Consider the following 24,122-nt stretch of genomic DNA (forward strand, 5'->3'; position numbering starts at 1 on the left):
CTGAACCTGACTCCCGACCAGACAACAAACAACCAGAGGGACATTTGAAAGCGAACCAGTCCCAACCTCCCGGAGCGGCAGCTGTCAGATTTGGGTGGGCTTTTTTTGAAGGATCCACCCCTCTTTCCTCCACCTCCTCCTCGCTTCGTCTCCCTTCCTCCCCTCCTCTCCCTGCCCTTCTCCCCGTCGCTCCGGTCCATCCTCAGAAGCCCCCGCCCTCCTCCGCTCTGCACCCCTCCCTCAGCGGTGCTCCGTCGCCCTGGGTGAGCGGGCAGGGGGGTGGCCCACGGTACCCCCCGACACCCGGGCGCCACCGAGCCGCCAGAGGCTGGTGAGGCGGCGGCAGGGTCAGCGCTGGGAAGATGGCCGCTCTCGCCAGCTCCCTTATTCGCCAGCGCAGGGAGGTCAAGGACCCCCAGGCAAACCGGCAGATCGCCAGCAAGCGCAAGCCCTGCCCGAAGAGCAACAAGTCGCTCTGCCAGAAGCAAATCCTTATATTAATATCGAAGGTTCGACTATGTGGCAGTCGAGGGAGAAAAATGGAAAAAAGGCCGGGTGAGTTTCAGAGGCCTTCCTTATTCAGATCTTTCTCTGGTTTTCCCCTTCCCTTCTACACTCTGTCCATCCCCTCTTCTTCTTCTTCTTTGCTCCGTTTTTTATGCCTGCACTGGATAACTGGATTTTTGATGGTTGACTTGCCAGACGGCTGATTAATCCTCAACTGTAAAGCCTCAATAGAGAACATCCGCAGCCTGTAATTTCAGAATTCAGGACTTAATCTGAATCTGGGAAACATCCCAGCCCCGTCTTCCCGGTAGCTGTACACAACATACCCCGTATTTGTGGCGCAGACGCACACACGGGAGTAAATTCCCGATTAACGCGCCCGGGCTCTTTTAACGCTGACCACGGGTACCACCTAGCCTGTTGCGACTGAAGTGATGACTTTGTCGAGGCGCGTGTCAACACGTCCGCTCGGTAATCTGCGAGCCCGCGGTGAACTTGGCTCGCACGCGCGGTGATTTACCGCGATATAAAAATGTCAAGAGGCGCCTCATTTGTGATTCTGGGGGCCATTACTCTCCCCCCCCTCCCCCCGAAGGCGAGTGAAACACAGTGTGGCCTAATTTGCCCTGTGCGTTTGCTTGTTAAATGGGCTTTCAGAATTATTCAGTGGGGGCTAAATGAGACAATGACACCTGATTTGTGCGATGAGCGTGTGACGGCGTGTGCGGTTTCTGAGGCCAAGATTAAATTTACAAGTATGTGGTTATTCAAAGGCTGTGTGTGTGTGTGTTTGTCCTCTTCCACCTCGTTCGGGGCTCTGTGCTGCTGCTGAAAACCTTTTTGGATCTATTAGGAAATACATTTCTAAATTTAGATAAGGAGAGGCAGGACAGAGCATTAAAAACACACACACACACACACACTGTGCTGTGGAGTTGGCCAGAGGTCCACTGACACAATGTGTTTTGGTAGGGCAGACCCATATGTTTTTGGATGACCTATGGAAGTTATAACCCTTTAAAATATTTTCTATATTGCACACGAAAGGCTTTAATGAAACATGTGCTCTTCTCCAACCACGTCTGCGTCCTCACCCCTCCATTGTGCACGTGTCCCCGTCGCCTCTGCGTGTCTTCACTAGCATGTCCAGGCTTCCTGCGTCCTCCTCCTCCTCCTCCTCGTTCAAGCGCGTTAGTGTGTGTGTGTGCGTCCGTTGGTATTTATTACCCCGGCGTGCCAAGTTCATCATGATAATTACGCAGGGAACCTCTAACGCGGGAAGCAGCATCTGCCACCGAAAGGCGGCAGCTCCCTATATTGTAATTACGGTTGTAAAATATGTCGGACAGGTCGCGGCGGTGCCAGTTCTCTTTTTGGAGGAGGGCACGTGTGCGGCGTGCCCGTTGTTTGGAGCCGTTTTCACCCTGATGGCTTCGCCGGTTCTCGCACTCTTATGGATTTATTATGGTAATAGCGGAGGCTGGGTATGGGGGCCGTGCTTCGCGACGCGTTACCGGGCCTCCTCGTTCCATGTTGTGATTTACAGGGGTCTGTGTTAAGTACTCCGGGCGGCAGTGTGCGTCTTCATCATTCCCTTAAGGGGTCTCCCGCACATGTGCCTGTGTGTGTGTTCAACATATGGAGGACGCCGTTGACCCCCCGGCCATTAGAGTGTGCGCTGGCTGGCTGGTGTATACGAGCGCGTCTCCTCATCATGCGTGAGCTTCTCCCTCCCTCTCTGAGCTCCAGCCTGAGGGCACAGTTGACCCCTGGCCAGAAATAAACGACTAGAATATTCTCGATCTGTGGCCTCCACCTCCTCCTCTTCTTCTTCTTCCTCCTCCTGGCAGGACTTCAGTGGCCTGCTTACAGCTCGCCTTCACTTTTCTTGCTTTGCATTGTTTCTGCTGGCTTCATTTGGCTTCTGTTGGCTTGTTCTTGCATCCTGTGGCTTATACTCATGTATTTCCATGTCTTTTGGTTGGTTCCCATTGTTTTCTCATGGCTGCTATTGTCTTACGTCCCCGTCCTTTGGCTCTGGTTAGCTTCTCTTGGCTTGTGTTGGATTTCGACATACACTGATCGTCACACTTTCTCCTAAAAATAAAATCAGGGATGATAAGACTCCAGGAATCACTTGAGGTTGATCTATCCACAGACATATAATTCATATTATACTATAATTTGTAATGTGATGCATCACAGGGACAGTTTGGAACTTAACCCATTCAGACCGGATCACGCATCTGTGCGTGTTTACCTTTAAGACCGGATCACGCATCTATGCGTAGTTACCATGAAGGCCGGCAAACGCGTCTGTGTCATTTTGAGCGTTGTCGTCTTTTTCGAGGCACATGGCCAATTATATGCACTGTGATTGGCTGAAATATTCTTGGGGTGAGTGACAGAGATGCTTAGGGATTTTTTTTTAAACTCATGTGACTAATAAAACGCTTTGTGATTGGTAGAAATAAGCCTACACGTGGAGTATGTTTTGGTCGAAAATTTTAAACACCGTGCTAGCGATCCGTCACGGCTGACTCAAGTGAAGGAAGTGATATTGACGAAGTAATTGAAAAAATAGATCTTTACTGATTTTCAAAATTTTAAAAATGTTTGGTGTTTATTGATTTTTTAAAAAAAATGCATTTGAAGATTATGCCCTAGCAAGTCAGTCAAGTTGAAAGCCAAAGAAGTAAGCTCTCAAATGCTTTTTATCTCATGTTTTTATCTGCTACAGAGCCTGAGAAATTAAGGTTTTAGTAAGCGTTGACATATTTAGACATATTGTTCTGAAGAACCTCAGGTTTTGAGAGGGGGTTTACAGAAGAGTATTTAGGCATAAAAAGGCCTTTTTTAGCAGGCGTTTTAGGCCTAAATGGGTTAAATATGAAATGAAATGTTAGACCGCACGTGCCAGTTCGCCTAAGTTCGGTATTTGTTTGCTGCAGTTTCGTGGCAGTCATACAATTCTTCAGGCAGCAAAGCTATTGTGGGTTTAATGCAAAAGTCAGACAATATATTCGGTAACCTCACAACCAGGCGTTGGTGTGCAGACCTTCATCTAACAGCTCACTGTGATTGTGCCTCCTTGTTCTCATTAATCTGTGCTTTATCTCAAACTGCAAAAAAACAGTTTTTTGTAGACACATTTTTGTCAAATGATAGTGGTTACTGCTCATCTCGCAGACTAAACACGTAGCATTTCAATTGACTTCTTCAATAAAAGAATTCAACTCATATTTTCAATTTAAATGCTGCAGCGGTAGGAAATGTTCAGCTCAGTTGACATTTTAATACGGTTTTATGACCATTTAGCCTTCTGCATTCATATCTGTTTATCGAGCTTCCCAGCAGCGGTAACTTAATACAGTGCAAAAGCTACTAATGAAAACATATAAAACCAAAACAAAACTTCATTGGGCTTCAGTGGGTACTTCAGTGAGTACTTGTTCTGGGTTAAGCACGCCTGACTGGAAAGAAGTCAAAGAAAATTTGCCCCTAAATTTATGCTGAGGTAGAGAAAGTACACTGAAAAGGAGAAGACGCTCTTCAACATTCATACTGTTTCTGCAGCTCTCCTCCATAAATCTCAAGAAGGGAATAACACTAAAAAAAAAACATGATAGGGTCAGGGCCGTACATGACTAGGTTCAAATCCAGTTGGGGATTCTTTGTTAAATGTCAACCCCCTTCACGAAAAAGGCAAAAAATACCACATCCTCCATGGAAGTAGAGAGCAAAATGAAATGTCCAGCGTAAGAGGGACTTGTGAAGCTAACTTAAATATATAAAAAACCAAAACAAAGAAAGTTAACACTCAGGTCAACTCGTCCTTAAAAACACTAAACGCGTGTCCTCATGTTGGGACAGTTTCCACAGAAAAACTGTTTCTCTCAGTGTGTGTGTAGATGTTATCATGCATCGAACACAGTCTGCCTGTTGTGACCGGATAGTTCGGGTTCCCTTTGTGCTGCTGAAGGCCATTTGACACTACTGTACGAGAGGAGGAGGTGTACTTAAAAACAAATATATGTGTGTGTGTTTCGTACCTGTTTGTAATTGACAAATGGCGTGAATGATGCGCGTTGGTGTCCCGGCCTGACCCTCATACCTTTCCCTTTAACTTCTCTCTTATAGTGTCATCCCCTATCCCTGCCCACTATGTCACCTCCTCACCTGTACTCACATAAACACACACACCAATACACACACACACACACATCCTCTAACCCTCACCTAACCCATACTAATGATGCCCCAGCACTACAGCCCACTCAGCTTATAACAAGGTCATCTTGCCTTGCACAAACACACTCTCACACGCCGGCCTGAGCAGATTTCAAGAGCACGCACCGACACGCGTATACATCGAGAATCACCGACGCGCCCGCGCACATTCACACGCTAATAAATAAATCGGCGCACACACGCACAGGAACAAACACAAACAAATGGTGAGATTTCGTGATAATTTCGATAGCGTGTGCAGTAGAGAGATAATTTCACCCCAGCTTTGTGTGTGTGTGCGTGCGGCTCTGATATGATCTAATGAGGATGTTAAGCCGCCTATTGGATATCAAAGCGAAACCAAAATAGCTTGTGTTGTCCTCCGACTGCCTGCTGGAGCTGCTGTGGAAGCCCTCCTCTCTTCTATTAACGGGATGGAATAACATTCAGAGTTGTTGCTGCAGCACAGAGGCCAAGCGTTCATCCAGCGACTGCAGATTGGTGTGTGTGTGTGTGTTTGTGTGTGCGGGAGAGGGAGAAAATAAGTGTGCGTTTATATAAAAGATAAATGACAGCGTGACCGTAGTCGGCAGCCACACTTCGGCCAGAGTCCCAGACTGTGTGTGTGTGTGTGTGTGTGTGTGTGAGGCTCATTGTTGTGTTGTGATTCATCAAGACACATCAGCTCCTCTCATTAACACACACTGATTTATCAATAAAGTGTGGCAGCGTTGGGAGAGCACACACTGAACCGGGCCGATTTACTGCCTCATAGACCGGACGCTCTGGACGGGCCACACCGGGAGGACTATATTTCTCTCTGTCTCTATGTTTGTCTCTTTTTTTTTTAATCAGCTTTCGCCCCCTCCTGCTTTTGTCTCAATCCATCAGCTTTCTCGCCTTCTCTATCTCGCCTCTCTTTCTCCCACAACCTCGATTGGCCCCTTTCCCCTCCTGCGCCGCACGCACGCACCTATCTTCTCAAGGACATCTGGCTTTCTTATAATTGTCTCTCGCTCCCTCTGTGTTTTCCCGTCTTTCGTCACTCGCTGTATTTCCCCCACACTGTCTAATCAACTTGTCTTTGGGCCAACCACTTAGTCACTAGACGCCACAATGGCGGAGCTACTGTAGTTATTGTGTTGCCCTGTTATGTAACTCTGAATCTGTTGTTAATGGATGCACATCTAATGCCAAGCCTGTCCCCTTAAAATGAAGCGTATATTTACAACTAGTAGGCAACAACAAACCAGATTTAGTTGTCCGCTAAAGTAATAAGAAAAAGGTTCTTGAGATACGTCTTTGGCAAGTCCAAATATATTGATATTGCACATCGGTTAATGTGTTGTGTTTGTCAGTCTGTGTATGATATCCACACACAATGTGGAAATGACTAAATGGAACCACAAACAGTCGTCTGGGTAAACCCTACATACTGGGGGAGAACTGTTTGCTTTGTGTGCCCACCATCCACCCCAACCACCTCTACGGTGGAACTCCGCAAGGTAAAATTACAGTTTTTGTCAATGGAGTCAGGTGGCTTTTCCCAGAGACCGTAGATCGATATAAAGGCATCAGTTCCCTGTCAGAAAGGGCTGTCTCACGGCAAATAAATACAGCGTACACTTAAACGGATATTGATTGCTTTAGGTGCGCCTTGTTTTAAGCGGTAAAATAAGTTTTGCTCCGACCCTGACCGCAGCAATTCCTTGCTCTTGGCTTCCATGCCGATTCTCCTATACCACAATGACTATGAATAAGTACCTCATATAACCCCATTACAGACCAGACAAACAGAACTGTAATACCTTTAAACTCAACTTCGCTGCCTCTGCATTGACTCCGTCGGGGCGGTGCAGCCAAAAAATATTGTAAAACGCATCTACTAGGAGCCAACAGTTGTTTAAAAGTGTGTCAGTAAATCAGTGTTTGAGGTCCAGCTTCTGCTCTGATTCTGACCCTTGAATGTCAAGAGAGTTTTTACTGAACCACTTTAAGACTTTTCCTGCTTTTGAAGTATTTTTGGCCAAAATAGGAACTGTTGTGTTGGCTAGTGCGCCACTGGAGATAATTTTCATTAAATGCTGTAGAAAATACCACACTTTTGATGTGTTACAGATAACCACAGATAACCAACCCTTCCGCCATCAATCACTAAAAATAAACACTGCCACGTGCTTTATGCTGCGCATTACCGGCAGAGGACGGGATCCATTGTTTTGTAACGGGCCTCTGCCCTCCCTCTCTCTCTCTCTCTCTCTCTCTGCCAGTGCGGCAGATGTTGTGCATGAAATGGTGCCCAGAATAAATGATTTGGAGATGCTAACATTTGGCCTGTGTGATGATCAATGTGGGCTTTCAGAGCCTCCCCCCTCCCAAACAATTGATTTATGGAGCCAACCACCATTTGTGTTGCCGCAGAGCTTTTTTGGATCGGCATCAATCATCATTATCAGGGAAAATAGAATATTTCTGGCAGATGTGTCCATGTCTGCGTGTGTTTCCTGTTGTCGCGTTTGCCTCTCTCTCTGAACTTGTGTGACTGTTGATGGGGACATGTTCGGTTTATGACAGTTGCAGTGCCCTGGTAGGAATGAGGTGAGCTGCTTGGACTCAGCGTGGCACATTCTTGGCACGGCGCGGCACAGCACGGCGCTGAGTTCACCAAAGTGTAATTGGAGCAGGGCGGTGAAAGCGAAGGGAGGCTTTGCTCTTCAAATGACCTCCAGCTGAGATTGAAGCACACAAGCTCACCTACAGTAAAACACGTCTTCTGCGCGGATGCAAATTTGTTTATTTACTCCAGCGCTCACCGCCTTACTCATCAGACAATTTCCACTCCGCTGGGATTCACGATCTTGAGAGCCCAAGTAACAAATGACAGGGTGCGTGTCGAGTCAGCACCTCGGAACCCCCCCCACCGCCACACACACAACCTTGCCTTCCTCAATGTCACAAATCCCCAAAGAAAGACCGCACTGTCCCTTTAATCAATGCCTGTAGTTTAAATCGCAATATTAACATGCTGAGGACAGTGAAGCCAGCATTAGCATTTTATATGCAATCAATTTGCCGCATGGTTTGTGTGCTGAGCTCGACGTGTGTCACTTGGAGATGCCAATTTAGTGATACAGGACGCACAACAGCGAGAAAACGCAGAGAGAAAGCCTTATGGCGAGATCAAGGCAGCTGAGAGAAACCAACAACTGCCCCAAACACCAACACACACACACACACACACTCGTCCTTGACACGCTTGGAGAATCTGATCTCTCTTTCAGCCCAACCACAGTGTCCCTGACCGAAGTGACACTGTCCAAAAGACAACTCATTCAATCATATGTCATTTTTATCCCCCTTTGTCTTTCATGTGTGTGTGTGCTTGTGTGTGTGTTCAAATTTCACACTCTCACACACACACACACACACACACACACACACACACCAAAGCTCATACTCATTCCTGTGAGTGATGCACAAGAATCAACCAGCCTTACGGGAAAAGTCTGTGTGTGCATGCTTTTCTGCTTGCGTCTGTATCTGATTACGTGTTAATTTACTTTGATCACAGGGACTGTGGCACCCAAGGGTGGTGTAGGATTTACTGACAGGTGCTCCGGACCACAACAGAGCAGCACACGGGACAGACCTTTGTCTGTGTCCATGTCTGTCACTGAATAGCCTAAAACATACACTTTGTATATCTATTATACAAAATACGGAGTAATAAAAAATTACATGAATTTAAATTCACAAATTCTGAAACGCCAGTAAAAAAACAAACAATGAAGATTATTAGCTTCTGAAAGCTGTAAAACTGGATGATTGGTTAGTTTTAATTAGAATAAAACTGCCCGACTTGTTTACTGTGCCACTGAAGTGGACATAATGTGTTTTATCAGACAAAGTCAGTTGTAATTTTTGAGCTAATTGTGTTTTTGTTGAATGAATAGATTGAACTCGGATTACAAAGAAACAAATTTTCTCACGTCTGTAGTACATTTCCTTTGACTGCTTTTTTAAGGAGAGCATTTCTGTGCTACAAACACCACAGATTAAATTCCTTAACCTTCCTTTATGATGGAATGGAGCAAGTGATCTCGGAGGAATCTCTAAAATGTTGGTTGAAGAAGCCGAATACGCACGACTAGATGAGGAATTTTAAGTAAAACGTGCTAATGTGCTTTCACATTTTACTTTAAATATTACGATATTACACCATATTAGCTCTTCTCTTGATAGTCTTTAACATTTGTCCACCTACGTGTTGAGATGTCGTTGCGTAGTTCTTCTTGAACTATACTGCGCTAATTCTGCTTGTCATGGGGAGTACTGTTTAGCATGGGAGGTTAATATCTACACCTCATGAGAGCCGTCTGAAGTCTGAGAAATTATTGATTGCAGTTATAACAGACAGGCAAGAGTGCGGTGTTTGAAACCCAGAAGCATTCACAAGACATGGAGGTTACTATTTGAAGATGATATTAAGATGCATCATGGGATCCAGCTTTTCAAGAGTCTGACCCAGCATCTCCACTAACGTTGCTTTGATTTCAACCCATCTCTCGCAAGCCTCTCAACCTTTTTGAATACTAGTACTAAATGATGATACTAATGGTTGTTTATATTGGGCAGCAACAAAGCATCAACTTAGTCAGTGATATCAATTTGGTTTGCATGCAAATGTGTACACAACAGCACAAGCGTCTCAACAGAGAAGCGCAAATTTACTAGTGTGTCCGGCGTTATGCGGCCAGAGAAACAAGCTCAGGTCAAAACACGAGGATCTTGCCTGTATTTAACACTTGTCATCCTCACCCCCTCAAAGACACGTGGAGCACTTATACATGCATGCTGCATTTACTGTACTTAAAAGGGCTGTTACCCAGCCAGTACATGAATAACACTGAATAATGTAACTTGCGTGCGCTTATAGACAGATAGCGGAAGCGAGCGGCTCCCCTATATAGACGGTTCATTGTGTTGCTGCGTAGATGTCGAACAGATGCGACATTTAAAGCGTTCACGTAACGGACGTGTACACAGTGAGTTAGTAGAAATGCAAACACGGCTGTATTGTTTTTGAAAGGAGTGTGGCAAATCACACGCGCTCGCACTCACACAGGGTGATGATAAAAGGGCTCTGATCTATACTGTAGCAGTCCCCTCCAGGCATGGTGTGTGCGGATGTTGAACAGGAACCTGCAGCACATACAGTGCATGCCTTCTATGTGTAGGGATTTGGCACGTGTTAAAAATATGCAACATATACGAGTCAGATACACTGTGCATTCCCACCTTGCTGATTGCAGCACCCTCTCTGCCAGCGTGCCGTTCTCCTGTGGTACACAAGCACAGGTGTGTGACGTGGCCTTCACTTTAATGTGCCATCAATCTGGAAAGCTGGAGGCAAGCCAGAGCACAACCTCCATAGCTCCACTGTGCGCACAGACAAATCCATACATGTAGGTACATTATATGAGAGAACTTTTATGTGCAAGATACACTGCCTGGCCATAAACAAAAAAAAAAAACAAGACAAAACAAAAAAGATTCTCAATGGGGTTACGGTATGTACTCTGTGGTGGCCAATCCATGTGTGAAGATGATGTCTCATGCTCCCTGAACCACTCTTTCACAATTTGAGCCTCATGAATCCTGGCATTGTCATCTTGGAATATGCCCGTGTCATCAGGGAAGAAGAAAAAAATCCATTGATGGAATAACCTGGTCATTCAGTATATTCAGGTAGTCAGCTGACCTCATTCTTTGGACAACATAATGTTGCTGAACCTAGACCTGAGAAACTGCAGCAACCCCAGATCATAGCACTGCCCCCACAGGCTTGTACAGTAGACACTAGGCATGATGGGTGCATCACTTCATCTGCCTCTCTTCTTACCCTGATGCCCCCATCACTCTGGAACAGGGTAAATCTGGACTCATCAGACCACATGACTTTCTTCCATTGCTCCAGAGTCCAGTCTTTATGCTCCCTAGCAAACTGACTATTGAATTCACTGATCAGTGGTTTTCTTAAGGCTACACAGCTGTTCAGTCCCAATCCCTTGAGTTCTCTTCACATTGTACGTGTAGAAATGCTCTTACTTTCACTATTAAACATAGCCCTGAGTTCTACTGTTGTTTTTCTTCCGCTTGATTTCACCGCCGATTTCATCGCCGATCACGGTCAACCAGGATTTTTCCAACCACATTTCTTCCTCAAAGACGGTGGTTCCCCACTATCCTTTCAGTTTTTAATAATGCCTTGGACAGTTCTTAACCCAATTTTAGTAATTTCTGCAATCTCCTTAGATGTTTTCTCTGCTTGATGCCAACAATTTGACTCTTTGGGAAGACGGGATGTATCTTTCGACATGGTTGTTTTTAGAAATGAGAAGCTACTCATTGCATCAGTTGGGGTTAAATAACTTGTTGCCAGCTGAAAGATAATCACCAATAAAGTGTTTATCCAATAGGAGGCTCGTACCTATTTGCTTAGTTAAATCCACGTTGCGACTTTTTTTTTGGCCAGGCAGTGTATATGAGAATTTCCTCCGTACCTGGGGTTTTCCCCCCTCATGATGGGATTCTTATTTTGCTGAGAGGGACAAAGTCAGAGGAGAGAGCACTTTCTGCCGTCCTTTAAGTCTGCACAGTGTTACAATTTTGTTAAGAAGAACTCCAAATTAAAGACTGATGAACCTTAATTAAGATAACTGTGACTTGCCGACCAACCAAATCGTTGTTGGGAGTCGACATGATCTAAAACCACAAGGTTGGGTTGGCAAGTCGGCTGTGGTCTGAATAGGGACAAACGATGAACCATCTTCAGTGTGATAGTGGATGCGTCTGACAAAGTTCTTCTGCTAAAGACCTGGTGACCGCACCACATCACATCACAAAATCACAGACGATCAGTGGTTTTTAATTGTTCTACAACGTACACAATTTAGCTGTAGTCACTGTCACATTGTTTTAATATGACTCCCTGACATGACGCCAGATGTGTTTGTTGTGTATATCATTCCCAACTCCGGTTCGCTGCTTCCTGCGAGTTGCACGTCTCGAGTCTCCATGGGTAATTGAATTTTCCTTGATATACAACGTAGATAAGTAAATTACAGGGTGCAGCTGCAACGAAATGAAATGCTGACAAAATACTGGCCATATGGGATTTGATATGATGAAAATCTTTTAAACCTTTATGTCTTGAGGTGTTTATTAAAAAAAATAATAATTTGTGGCCTGGAGACATACATTTACTAATCTCTGGTGGCTCAGATTTTTTTAAAGGGAGTTTCACTTTATGTTACTTATCCTGAAGATTAAATTCCTGTAGGTTTTTGGGCAGTCAGTTAAAATAATTTTCGTCTATTTAAGTCAAATTATGTAGCTCAGGGTTGGATGCTGGATTTGGGAATCACACCGGTACTCGCCGACTAAAAGGCAGCAGAGAGCGATAGAGAAAGAAAGAGAGCGGGGCGCTATTTGAAATCTTCGCAACGTTGTAAGCCCCTTAAGGCCGTTGGGCCATGAAGGACACCCATTCACAGATATTTATCATCATTATTTTGAAACCATTTCAGCTTTATTAGACGTTCTGAAGTGGTAAGTGACGGGATAAGGTGGCAGCCGGGTGCCGACATTCACTAAGGTCAGGAGACAAATTCAAACGCGTGATCCCGGCTACACTTCTCTTCCACTACCACGACTCTTATCTCCAACCATCTATCAGTCTCTCTTTTAATTCATGTTTCATGCATTAAAGGAGAAATGGACCTATGTATTTGTGATCGGTATGTTTCATGGGATCCATTTAAAAGGCAGGATGAGATGAAGGGGAGAAGCGCTCAATCCGTATAATGAAACCTGACGATATAACTTATTCAACTCAGTTTTCATCACAAATTCATGGCGCACTCTTAAATCAAGACTTGTCATTTCAACACGTCTTACTGCAGAAGATTTACTGTAATTCTAACCTTAAGAAACTGCTCACATCAGACTTTAAAGGTACATATTGCATACTTTAATGAAACTTATTCATATGAGCCATCATCTTATATGGAGGCTTGACAGAATTAGCTAAAAATATATGTGAAACTTGGTCAGATTCTTACTATAAGACAGAAGTAGACAGATAGTAATGAGATGACAGAGACATAGAAGTACTCAGTCGTTGAAATTGGATGTGACAGATAGCAAGGTGGAATCAGAATCACAATTAGACACATCCGTCACACGTTCATATATGCGTAGGTGGTTTCCTTTCTACTGTTCCGGACCAGTTCAAGTTGCAGCAACGTGTACACTCTGTACCTCATCACACCAGGCAGTTGTTGGCCTCGGCCAGCGCCTTGGCAGCTCGCTCTAGAGAACATGGACTCTGTGGCAGGATGCCATCTTGGTACGGTGACAGGGAGCGAGAGAGTTGGATGATGCGTTCATCCATCAGTCTGTATGTACCTTTGGATTGTTTACCGCATGGCCTGTACATCACTTACCTCTACATTATTATCTTCTCCCAATATGTTTGAAGTAAATTGGTTGAGTTGACAATAATTGCAAGAATAATTTGGAATTTGGAGATTGAAAGGAAGGTGGAATGGAAGGTTTTCCAGTTGGAGAAAGGTCCATTTAGTAGAGGTTTCAACTCCCTACTAAGCTATGAAGTCATAGCTATCTATCATAGCCATCGACCTATTTTCAGTGAAAATAGCAATACGGTAATGGCCAGAAAAATGACATGTGACTGACGCAGCTGTATAGATTAGCTCCACAACGACATGTTAATGTAATCAATTATGTTGATAAAGAAAATATGTCCATTTACATGAAATGTTTAGAGACAGTTTTAACATCCAACCCAAGTAGTCCCCAGTAAAGTGAGTTGAAAAGGCTTGTGGGAATCCTTTGAACGCTTTTCAGAAATGAACTGGCCCACTGGAGCAGCACAACCGCTATGTGCACAAGCACCTCATCAGAGAAGATCAACTGGTTGAATGACCTAAAAAATAATACGACTACAGAGTTTTTCTTTTGGTTTGTTGTCAGAAGTTGTTTAGGAGTTGTTATTGTGTCCTCATCAGTTTTTCAGACAGCAACTCAAAGGCTCCCTAGAGCAGATGATAATGGATATTAAAGCAGTGCTGCTTTCCAGTGCATCTTCAAAACTAAACAACTTGGATTTCCCATTAATGTTACATTCATTGGGTTTAAACTAATTTTGCCAATGAATAATACAGGCGCGTCTCCAATTACAATCTGCACACGTCATTGAAGTTAAGTCCTATGTAAGCGACACTATCGGTGCTAATAAATAGCTGAATATAGTAAAGAGCATCGTCCCTAATTAGGCTTACTTAATGCAAAATTCGTACTTTTTGTGATGATCAAAATACATTTACATTATCATTAGGTAAAAGATTAAAATGCTTTCTTTCATGTTAAAATACTAAATGTTTTTATGAGAAAATGTTAGAGAGATTTTTTTAAAGTAAACTGTTTAAAGTCAATCTGAATATTTCTAATGTACATGAGAGAAATCGGCTAACCTTTTCAGGTAAACAAAGTATCGGACTGAATGAATAATAAAACAACACGGATCTTCAAGTCTTGTCAGGTTGCCACGGCCTGTGTGTTGCAGCTGCTAGACAGATAGAGGCGTCTCACAGCAGCTTTCCTTTGAAAAATTAAGATTTGCATAAAAAAACAACCTCCACACGGGCCCATTTACACAAATATTGGCTTTTCTTTTTTTCAAAGTGTGAATTAAAGAAGCCAGAGATTTTATTTTAGCGCGTGGATGTAAATAATTCACAAAGCACTTTTTGAGACGAATGTGTGTCGTGAAGTGAAGCATCCACTCCCTCGCTCTCTCTCTCTCTCTCTCTCTCTCGCTCTCTCGCTCTCGCTCTCTGAGACTAAAAGTGAATTGGGAGATGGTGTGATTAGAACAGACAAGGACAGACTGAAGTCTGACCTCTAGCTAAGGATAACCGAGAGAAAGGATGAGGAGGGGGAGGATGGAGGGAAAAACAGAGATATTTGTGGGATGCCAGAAGTCAGAAAGTCTAGGGAAGAGGAACATATAATTGACATGATATCATGCTTGTTGTGTTTTTATTGGAATGAGAAGTACGTCCTTTCTTTCCGGTACAGTTTTGAGGAGGCAGTTTTATTTGAGGATTGCCTGACTGAACATGAATTCGATGAAGAAGAATGTCTGTTACAGCTTGCCATGTCTAGATTTTACAGGTGTCTGTTACACAGTGGGAGCTTGTTGGAGGGTATTGACTTGTTGTCAGCTCTTGTCGAACCAGAACAATTTTTGAGTGCTTTAACTTCATACTATTGTGATATGTGAAGATCTCTATTTGGGCTTGGAGAGCCAAATCCGCCTTGAACTTACCTCCTGAATGTTTGGTAACACGTGGTCATTTTAGATGCTGCACTGGGAAACGGGAGGTACACTGAAAACGACGAGTGTCAGGTTCTAGTGTTAGAACGTGGACATATGGTATTGTTGGACGACTGGACGAATGTATCGGCTATCATTCATCTTCTGTAACCGCTTGTTCCTGTGAAGGGTCGCGGGGTCTGCTGGAGCCTATCCCAGCTGTCATCGGGCAAGAGGCGGGGTACACCCTGGACAGGTTGCCAGTCTATCGCAGGACTAACACAGAGAGGCAGACAACCTTTCACACTCATATGCACACCTACGGTCAACTTAGAATCACCAGTGAACCTAACGAGCATGTCTTTGGACGGTGGGAGGAAGCTGGAGTACCCGGAGAGACACAGGGAGAACATGCCGGGACCTTCTTGCTGTGAGGCATCAGTGCTAACCACCTCGCCACTGTGCCGCCCTTCTGGTATTTCATTTTGCTAATTTAAGTATTGGCCTACTTGATAATGGAACACTCGAAAATGGGGTTATGGGGTTAACCTGTGAAATGTCAAAGCCAGCGGAAACCAGAATTGGCAGATACCTTTGCCAAACCCTTGCTGTTTGGTCGATTGGGACTGAAAAGCAACACAGATTCGTAATGTATATCAAATTCATATTTGGAAATGAACCCCAATCTTTTGACGACTGTCAAAAACTGTTGGACAGCTGTTCAACCTGTCCTCAAAGCTTGTTGCTTATCGAATATCTCCAAGTGACTATTCAAGCTGTCACGTGGATAAGGTGAAAGCACATTTCAAATTCAAACTAAATAAAGATTTGGTGACCAAAAATCACAGAATAGTCCGAAGGCAATGGACGATCATTACCTATGACCTAACCATTTAATATGTTGCGCACAACCTTCTCAAATGAACCTGCAAAGTCTGCTTGTTGGGCTGATAGTCTTGAGAAATGTCCTTTGGACAAATGGTTGGTGTTCCATTGTTGAATTATGACACACTGAAGCTGTTCTTCGGGAACATAGTGGTCGAACACCTTACTAGGACACTGCGTTGGTATTTCCTGTCTCAATCATCTGTGCCTGTCTATTCTTTATGTTGCATATACTGTATGTGGGCATCATATTTTGAGCGCTTGGACTTGGCCACGATTGTTTCCTTAAAATGCTAATCTAATTAATTTGTATAGCGTCCGACTGACCAGTATGAAAATACATCTTAAGCCGCATGGATTTATGTTCTGGGGAAGCTGAGGAGATAAGAGGGGTAAGGAGGCAAGGAAGATATATCTTGGAAAGCCAGAGAGAGAGATGGGCAGATAGGGAAGAGGAAGCTAGAACTAAAAGCAGCTCTAAAATGTCGAGGAAGAGATGGTGTGATAGAGAGATAGAAGGATAGAGTGGAGAGGTAGGTAGGTGGGTGGACTCAAGGAGGGAGGTAAGAGTGGTGAGGAGAGATGGAGCAGGAGATAGGGAGAAGACTGAGGAGGCAGAGGAAGAAGGAGGGAATGAATACAAAGATGGCGGGAGAAAGATAACGGGGGGGGGGTAAAGAGGCACGGGGAGGATGATGGAGGAGATAAAGGCGGGCTTGAGAAAGATGAAGAGGGGAAGTGAAGACGAAGAATGAAGCCGAAGTCAATTATGACTCTCATAGGACCTTAAATCAGATAATTTAGTCAGTGATTCAGCGTGTGTGTTTGCAGTGATTTAAGCGCCGGGCAGGAAAGACACACATGTATAAGTCATGGAGTGTGTGAGAAGGGTTTTATGTAAATATGTACATACTGTGTGTGTGTGTGTGTGTGTGTGTGTGTGTGTGTGTGTGTGCGTAGCTAAGCTGAGATTGGAGTCTGGGGGCAGCGCCGGTGCTTTAGGAGAAGATAAGCAGACCTAATTAAGAGGCCATTAATAAATTTGTTAATGAGCACTCCATGTAACAGTGAGAAGGCGGAGAGCGAGATCATGTGTCATCGTGTGCGAGGGATGGGGGGTGGTGAGTGGGGGGTTAGGGAGGCGCGCCCCGCTCTGTGTTCGCCTCTCATACTCCATATCAGGCGTATCTGCTGGCCGAGATAAGTTATCATTATGAGATATGTCCTGCCCGTGACACATACACACTGTCATCTCTGCCCCATTTGCATAAAGAGGGCTTTTAGCGATGCCCTTGTCCCCTCAATGACAGTATCTCTGCATTAGTCAATGCATGCACACGCTCGCGCCTCTCACACGGGCGCCCTCACACATACACATTATGTATTAATTGCTGACCGTATACAGAGTTTATACCAAGAAAGCTAGAGCAAAGGCAACTGGAGCTTTGGTTTAAGGTTAGATTATATTCTTAAAATGATTTTTCCTCAATAAATATGCTGCAGTAGAACAATAACTATAGAAGATATACATGTATTCTCAAATGCTGCATCGTAAAAAAAATGTAAAATACTCAGTTGCAAAAACCTGCGTGTAAAATGTTGAGTATAATTAGAAAAATGGACTGTATAAAATATTAGAAATACTAAATTAATCATGCATGAGCATCCGAGGTTTCGCTAGACTTTTTCGTTGTCTGTCATTTTGACTGACAGGATCATAAAAATACCGTCATAATCTATTTTTACCCGTCACTTTAATTTTTTTTTTTTTTAAATGATAATAAAGACACATTCAATAGCATTTAATTTTCATTAAAGTTTCATTAACTTTAAGTACTTTTTTCAGAACAGTATTTACTTTAAAAAAATAAAAAAATTTCGGCTGCCGACACGTCTTGTCCGTACGGGACTGTTAGCGTAAACAGCTCTTAGACGGTACTGTAGGGTTGAAGTGCTTCGGTGGTATGCAAATTCCATTTTGGTAGCCGTCGTAGACATATGTCTATGGTCTATGGTTAGCCGAGCTCTGACGTGTGCATCAGTATAATCGGTGTACCAGGAAACTGACAAAAGTTCCGCAATGTTTGGCATGAAAACTGCGATGAGAGACAAGAGCCAATTAATAAGGTCACCCGCCACCAAGTGGTCAGAGGTGTGAACTGCAATCTGTCAAAATGACGGATGGCATTCAGATTTTTCCGTAACATTTAAAAAAACAAAAAAAAAAACAAAAAAAAAACAGTCAATGATGGAAAATATTCAGTTAACACGACGCCTGATGAGCATACAACCTTGATTGGACTGATTTGGCACGTCGAGCCCATTTTTGACGTCTTTGTCTAGGACCCCAAATTATAATTTTTTTAAAGATAGGCTGGTTATTACTTTGAAAAATAGTCTAAAATGTGAGGTTGTTTGTTAATATATGAATTAAAATATAAAGCAATAGAGGTAAAGGCTCTTTTAGGTAGACTGGGTCTGAAGGCAATAACCTATATAGCAAAATAAAGTTCCACGACAACATTGATATCTAAGAAATATTATGAATAAAGCAGACAGGTACAGAAAATGAAAATTTTATGGTAAATGTGGGTTGAACAAAAGTCCTTGGTGCCATTTCGGAATAATTTCAAAATAAAAGTCGGTTGTCCGAGCAGCTAGAATCACTATCAGTTTTAAAAAATTGCATATACAGACATATCTCTGTTCCCACAAGCTGGATCCTAATGGGTTGTGTCACATAAAATAAAGCTGCATCACAGCCACACCATTATACAGCAATATAAGCTGGGTGTAGCTTATACAGATAGAGCAGTCCTCCTCCGCCTACATGTCAAGGTAAAGTGAACACTCGAGCCTTAGACGCACCAGCTTCAAATATTAACCACCTCTCACACACACACACACACACACACTGCCCGAGGCTTATGTTGTGTGGCTTTCACAGGAAATGTTAGATTACTGTCAGTCAGGGAGCTGGGGAGTGCTTATGTCGGAGAGGGATGTGACACAGGAAGTTGAGGTGCGTGCGCGCATACGGATCACGGTTTTTACGTTTGAACATGTGTGAAGTTCAGGGAGTGCATCGCCGGGGCAGAGATTGCGTGCGGTGAGTCGCCCTGGGAAACATTAACTGGGTAATAAAGAAACAAGAGTTTGCGGCGGTGGATTTATTCTCCCTATATGGAGAGGGATTGATCCTAGCTGGGTTGCTGGACTTGAGGCACGTGCACCGAGGACCTCAAACACGTGTTTGAAAATGAAATAAAATGTGTTGAAAGCTGGTTCGTTCGGTGCAATCCCTTTAAAAAGGACTGGCGTTCAATTTAAGAATGCTCACAGGTAATACTTATAGCCTCGGACACTTGGGCAACTGCTTTCTTGAAGTCTGAATCTGCGGCGCCCAGACTGTAATCTGAAATGTCAGCATGATGTACAGCCCGCAGGTTGGCTACTGACAATGACTTTGTGGACTCACACAATGTTTGTCCGAATTTATACATCCAAACAGGCTTTTCGCCGTGGTATTGTAATCGGTCCAAGAGCAGGAGTGCTTTTCATCGCCTGCTGAACGCTGCCAGAGTCCTCCTGTCCTGTCCTGTCCTGTCCTGTCCTGTCCTGTCCTGGGCCCAGCTGAGTCCAATGAATAAATGTACTCTGATCATGCTAAATGTGTCTGGGCAACCAACCTACCTCCAAATCCGTTATTTACGTTCTTCTACTCAATTGTCAGAATTGTTTAAGAAATGAGATGATTGTTTTGTGCTGTGCCTAGCAAATAAAGATTTCTTCTCACGCCTTATAGCAACAGTCAATATGTGGTGAGACAGCACTATTGAGTTTAATACAGCTGAAATGGAGATGGTTAAAGGAACACTGTTGTTTAGGTAAAACTGAGGCTCTATTTTTTTTATCTGTAATAATAAGTTCTATTAATTATGATTACGCTGTATCCACAAAGCTTTTTGCAGAGATTATTGAACTATATATCATTGGTACAAGTAAGTCCAAAGTATTTTGGTTACAGATGCAAGGTTTAGCCAAATTTACTATTTTATTCAAAGCACAACTATAATGCAAAACCTTTTCTGTTTGTATAATATTACCCAACAAACAAGTCATTAGCTTTTTGCTTTTTGCATTAGCTTTTTGGACTGTAGCATTTGCAGTAACTAACGGGCTCCATGACCGTAACCCACCACGATAGAACAAATACAATTTGTAATGTTTGCAGTGCCAGCAGGCGGCACAGTGGAGTGGTGGTTAGCACTGATGCCTCACAGCAAGAAGGTTCTGGGTTTGAATCCATGGGCCGACTGAGCCTTTCTGTGTGGAGTTTGAAATGTTCTCTCCGTACTCCAGCTTCCTCCCACCCTCCAAAGACATGCTGGTTAGGTTAATTGGTGATTCTAAATTGGTCGTAGGTGTAAGCGTGAATGGTTGTCTGTCTCTCTGTGTTAGCCCTGCGATGGACTGGCAACCTGTCCAGGGTGTACCCCGCCTCTCGCCCGATGACAGCTGGGATAGGCTTCAGCCCCCCGCGACCCTTCACAGGACAAGCGGTTACAGAAGATGAATGAATGAATGCAATGCCAGCCATAAGGATTTTCTGAAGACTGCATGTAGGTTTGATGCTAGTGCTAGCTACTGTAGACAGAACAGTTGATATTGTGGCTCAGTATCTGCGACCAACATGCTAGGACTTCTTTGAAAGGTTTCTCTTCCACTAAAATACAATTTGTTTTCTTATTTGTGTATAAAGTGGCCGTTAGAGGTTCTTCCATCTTGATTTTGGGTGCAATCTCAAATTTACGCTGGTATATTAACATGTTGGCTAGTTCCCCAGGCGTTAGCTATGTTCAGGTAAAATAAGTGACTCATTAACTTAACACTTTTACTTAGTTAACAGTATTATTATTATTATTAGATATGTACATTTAGGGGGCGGCACAGTGGCGTGGTAGTTAGCACTGATGCCTCATAGCAAGATGGTTCTGGGTTCGAATCCAGGCGGACTAGGGCCTTTCTGTGTGGAGCTCCCTGTGTGTTCGTGGGTTCTCTCCGGGGAACGCTGACTTCCTCCCACCGTCCAAAGACATGCTCCTTGGGTTAATTGGTGATTCTAGCTGGGATAGTCTACAGAACATGAATGAGTGTACATTTAGGGCTGTGTTACAAATGATTCCCTTTTTACCTACAGTGAGCTACATTTACTGTCCTCCCTTTTAATTGAGGCACTGAAATTCTGACAAAAATGGAGCCTCTATGGTATGTGCTTCATGCTGCCTTTACATGTGGTTGTGTTCAACAGGTTCATCAGTAGAGTCTATATTGTGTTGGTCACATCCTTGTAACTGGGAATTTTTGAGATGTGTTTGCTGACTTTTTCATGAATGGCTGTTGTGAGTTTTCTACGTAATTATATGATATGTCATTAAGCTTTTGCTATTTCCACATGACTTCACCCGGTCATTAGCGAGCTAAGCTGTGATTTTAGACAGATCGGTTGCCTAGCAGCACTGTTCTCACAACTTGTGAGCAGTGTCACCGCTTGAGCACCAAGTATTTTGTGTCCACGACTTACTATATCATTACCACAAGCTCCCAAGTTCCATCTGAAGGTAGCATTACTGCCTCACAGCATTTTTTGAATAGCCCATGACTCAACACCTATCAATTGTTATGCAAAATGCTAATAATAAGTCGTCTGAAACCTTAAATTATGACCAACCAGCTCATTATTTAGTCTCTTTAGTCTTTTACAGAGGGTCACACCAGAGGTCGTTACCTTTATGGAGCATTGGGGTTTGCTATGTGAGTTTTGACAGTGCTGCAAAGCTTTTATTTGCCTTTAATTTGAAGCGTTTAATTTCCTTCCCCACTCCCCATCCTCTCTGCTCTCGGTCCTCTGGCAGCCTGAAGGGGCTTTGACTTAAATATAATTACAGAAACTCCCACACTCGCAGCAATTAGATAGACAAAATGGCTGAGGATTCCCTCCACCGCAGCCCCCTGCTCGCCTCACCATGCCTCCAATTAAACCATTGAAAGAGAGAGAAAATGAGGAGTAAAGCTACGCAGGGTAGCTGATCACCTTATTGAAAACCTGCCTCTCAGTCCCGCCCCCCCTCTCCTCACCCCTCTGCTCGCTACCCATCCAGTAGCCATCATTTATGTACAGTAAATCTCCCAGGACCTGAGAAGGAAGCAATTAGTCCTGTTTGGATTCCTGTTGCATGCCAGTAATGATTGGCCTGACGATAGTCATTATGGCATTACATGTTGTGTGAGTCTGCGGGTTGGTTGCCAGATCCTTTACATACTCCTCCTTACTGCAAACAGCAATTGAGTTGTCCGCTAAAGAATCTGCAGCCCTGGAGGATTTTGGAAGATGATCTTAAGTAAGCTGCAGCTAAGCCACCCTGCCGTGGAGGATGTGCTCTACTGAAGTGTCCTTGAGAGTCCTTCAGGATGACAGAAACACGCTGCTTCTTCCAGAGATGGCCCATGGTGGTGACCTTAACCTCTGACTTCCTGGTAGACGGGGGCGAGATGAAAGAGAATTTCTGCCATGTTTATCCATCTTTATGTTTATTTCTGGTAATAGCGCAGTGTTGAGGTGATGAAAACTCACAAATGGAGTAAATATTAGGCTCCGAAACATCTGTGAAAATCATTTGAAAAGTCCATTAAAAATGTGTGCAGCATATGTACTATATACACCGATCAGCCACAACGTTACGACCACTGACAGGAGAAGTGAATAACATGTTGTGACAATTCAATGTTCTGCTGGGAAACTTTTGGACCTGACATTCATTCATGTGGATGTTACTTAGACATGTAGCACCCACCTAGACCAGACCAGGCACCCCCACCCCATAGCAATGACACTCCTTGATGGCAGCAGCCATCCCCAGCACAATGCAGCCTGACACGCGTTATAAATCAATTTTATTATAAAAACAAATTTCAGAAAAGCTCAAACTCAAAAACAAAAAGGGGGTAGGAGTGGGTATTGCTACCGGTTTTATGAACCCATTTGATTCCGATTCACAAGGTCCTGATTTATTTCGAGATCGTTATGAAAGATTTATTTTTTTCAAAAATAATGCCAACCAAATATTTCAGAAATTTGTGGTGTTTCTACAGTATTTCACCTCTAGCATGTACAGCTTTGCTTTTGTCCAGCTCTTCTCTCTCGTCACACATTTTAGATCTAAAATGCTGCCACACATGAGCTTTCAGGCCTGATCTGGTGACTTCTGTCATGTTTTGGATCTCCCTCACGCGTGGACTGATCTCTTGTGAGACTAGTCGTGTTAAACCAGTTTCTTAGGACTGAAGTGAGATAGGAAATGTTTGAAATCAATCCAAAGGTTTCATGAATAGATACCAGACCTTTCAAAGGAACATCAATTCATCCTATAGAACCAAAAACTGTACACGCGTCTTAAATCTGTCGCTTCCGTATTATTGTGATTATGTTGTTGTTACACGGGGGTCAAATGCGAAATGAAATATTTTGATGCGTTTTCTGATTCTTGTCTGCCGCGCGCATCGGCCCGTGACTAACTGCCCCAGCCGAGCGCGCTCAGACATTATGTAGATCGGTGGCGGTGGCGAGCCCGGTTGATTGTCAGACTTCACTTCATCACAGAGGCAATGAAGTGTGTGCATGCGTGAGTGGCTTTATTGTTTTATTTTCGTGCGAGCGGGAGTCCCGTTTTATACCCGCATGTATCATGAGACAATGCGGCGCGGACAGAATTTAATTTGAACCCTGGCTAAATCTTGTTGTGAACCTGAACGCCTCATTAGCTCGGCTCTTCAGCGAGCGTACGCCGTCGCGTTCATCATGTCAGATAAACCCAACAGAAGCTGCGCGTGCCGAGCTTCATCACGTGACTCTGTACGCTTGCAGTGCTGCAGCATAATGGAGACACGTTCAGTAGCAGCGAGCCAGACGGGCTGACCTACCGACAGAAGGGTAGAAGAGAGGTAGTGAAAGGACGGCTGGAAGAAGAAGAACGACGTATAGATGTAAGAGGAGATCACCTGGCTGACTGGAGATGATGGGGTTGCCCGGATGGCTTTT

General features: G+C 43.9%; 1 protein-coding gene across 1 annotated transcript in view; it reads left to right on the forward strand.

Annotated features, from left to right (window-relative positions):
- Nucleotides 1–362: 362 nt before the first annotated feature.
- Nucleotides 363–24,122, forward strand: part of fgf11a (fibroblast growth factor 11a) — a gene marked incomplete at both ends in the record, with an annotated part of 91,473 nt that continues 67,713 nt past the window's right edge. Inside the window, one exon of the mRNA XM_084544888.1 lies at nucleotides 363–555. Coding sequence (XP_084401014.1) covers nucleotides 363–555 — 193 coding nt within the window. The remainder of the gene's footprint in view (nucleotides 556–24,122) is intronic.

This window comes from Chelon labrosus, assembly GCF_963514085.1.
Source record: "Chelon labrosus genome assembly, chromosome: 1".
Classification (NCBI taxonomy): Eukaryota; Metazoa; Chordata; class Actinopteri; order Mugiliformes; family Mugilidae; genus Chelon; species Chelon labrosus.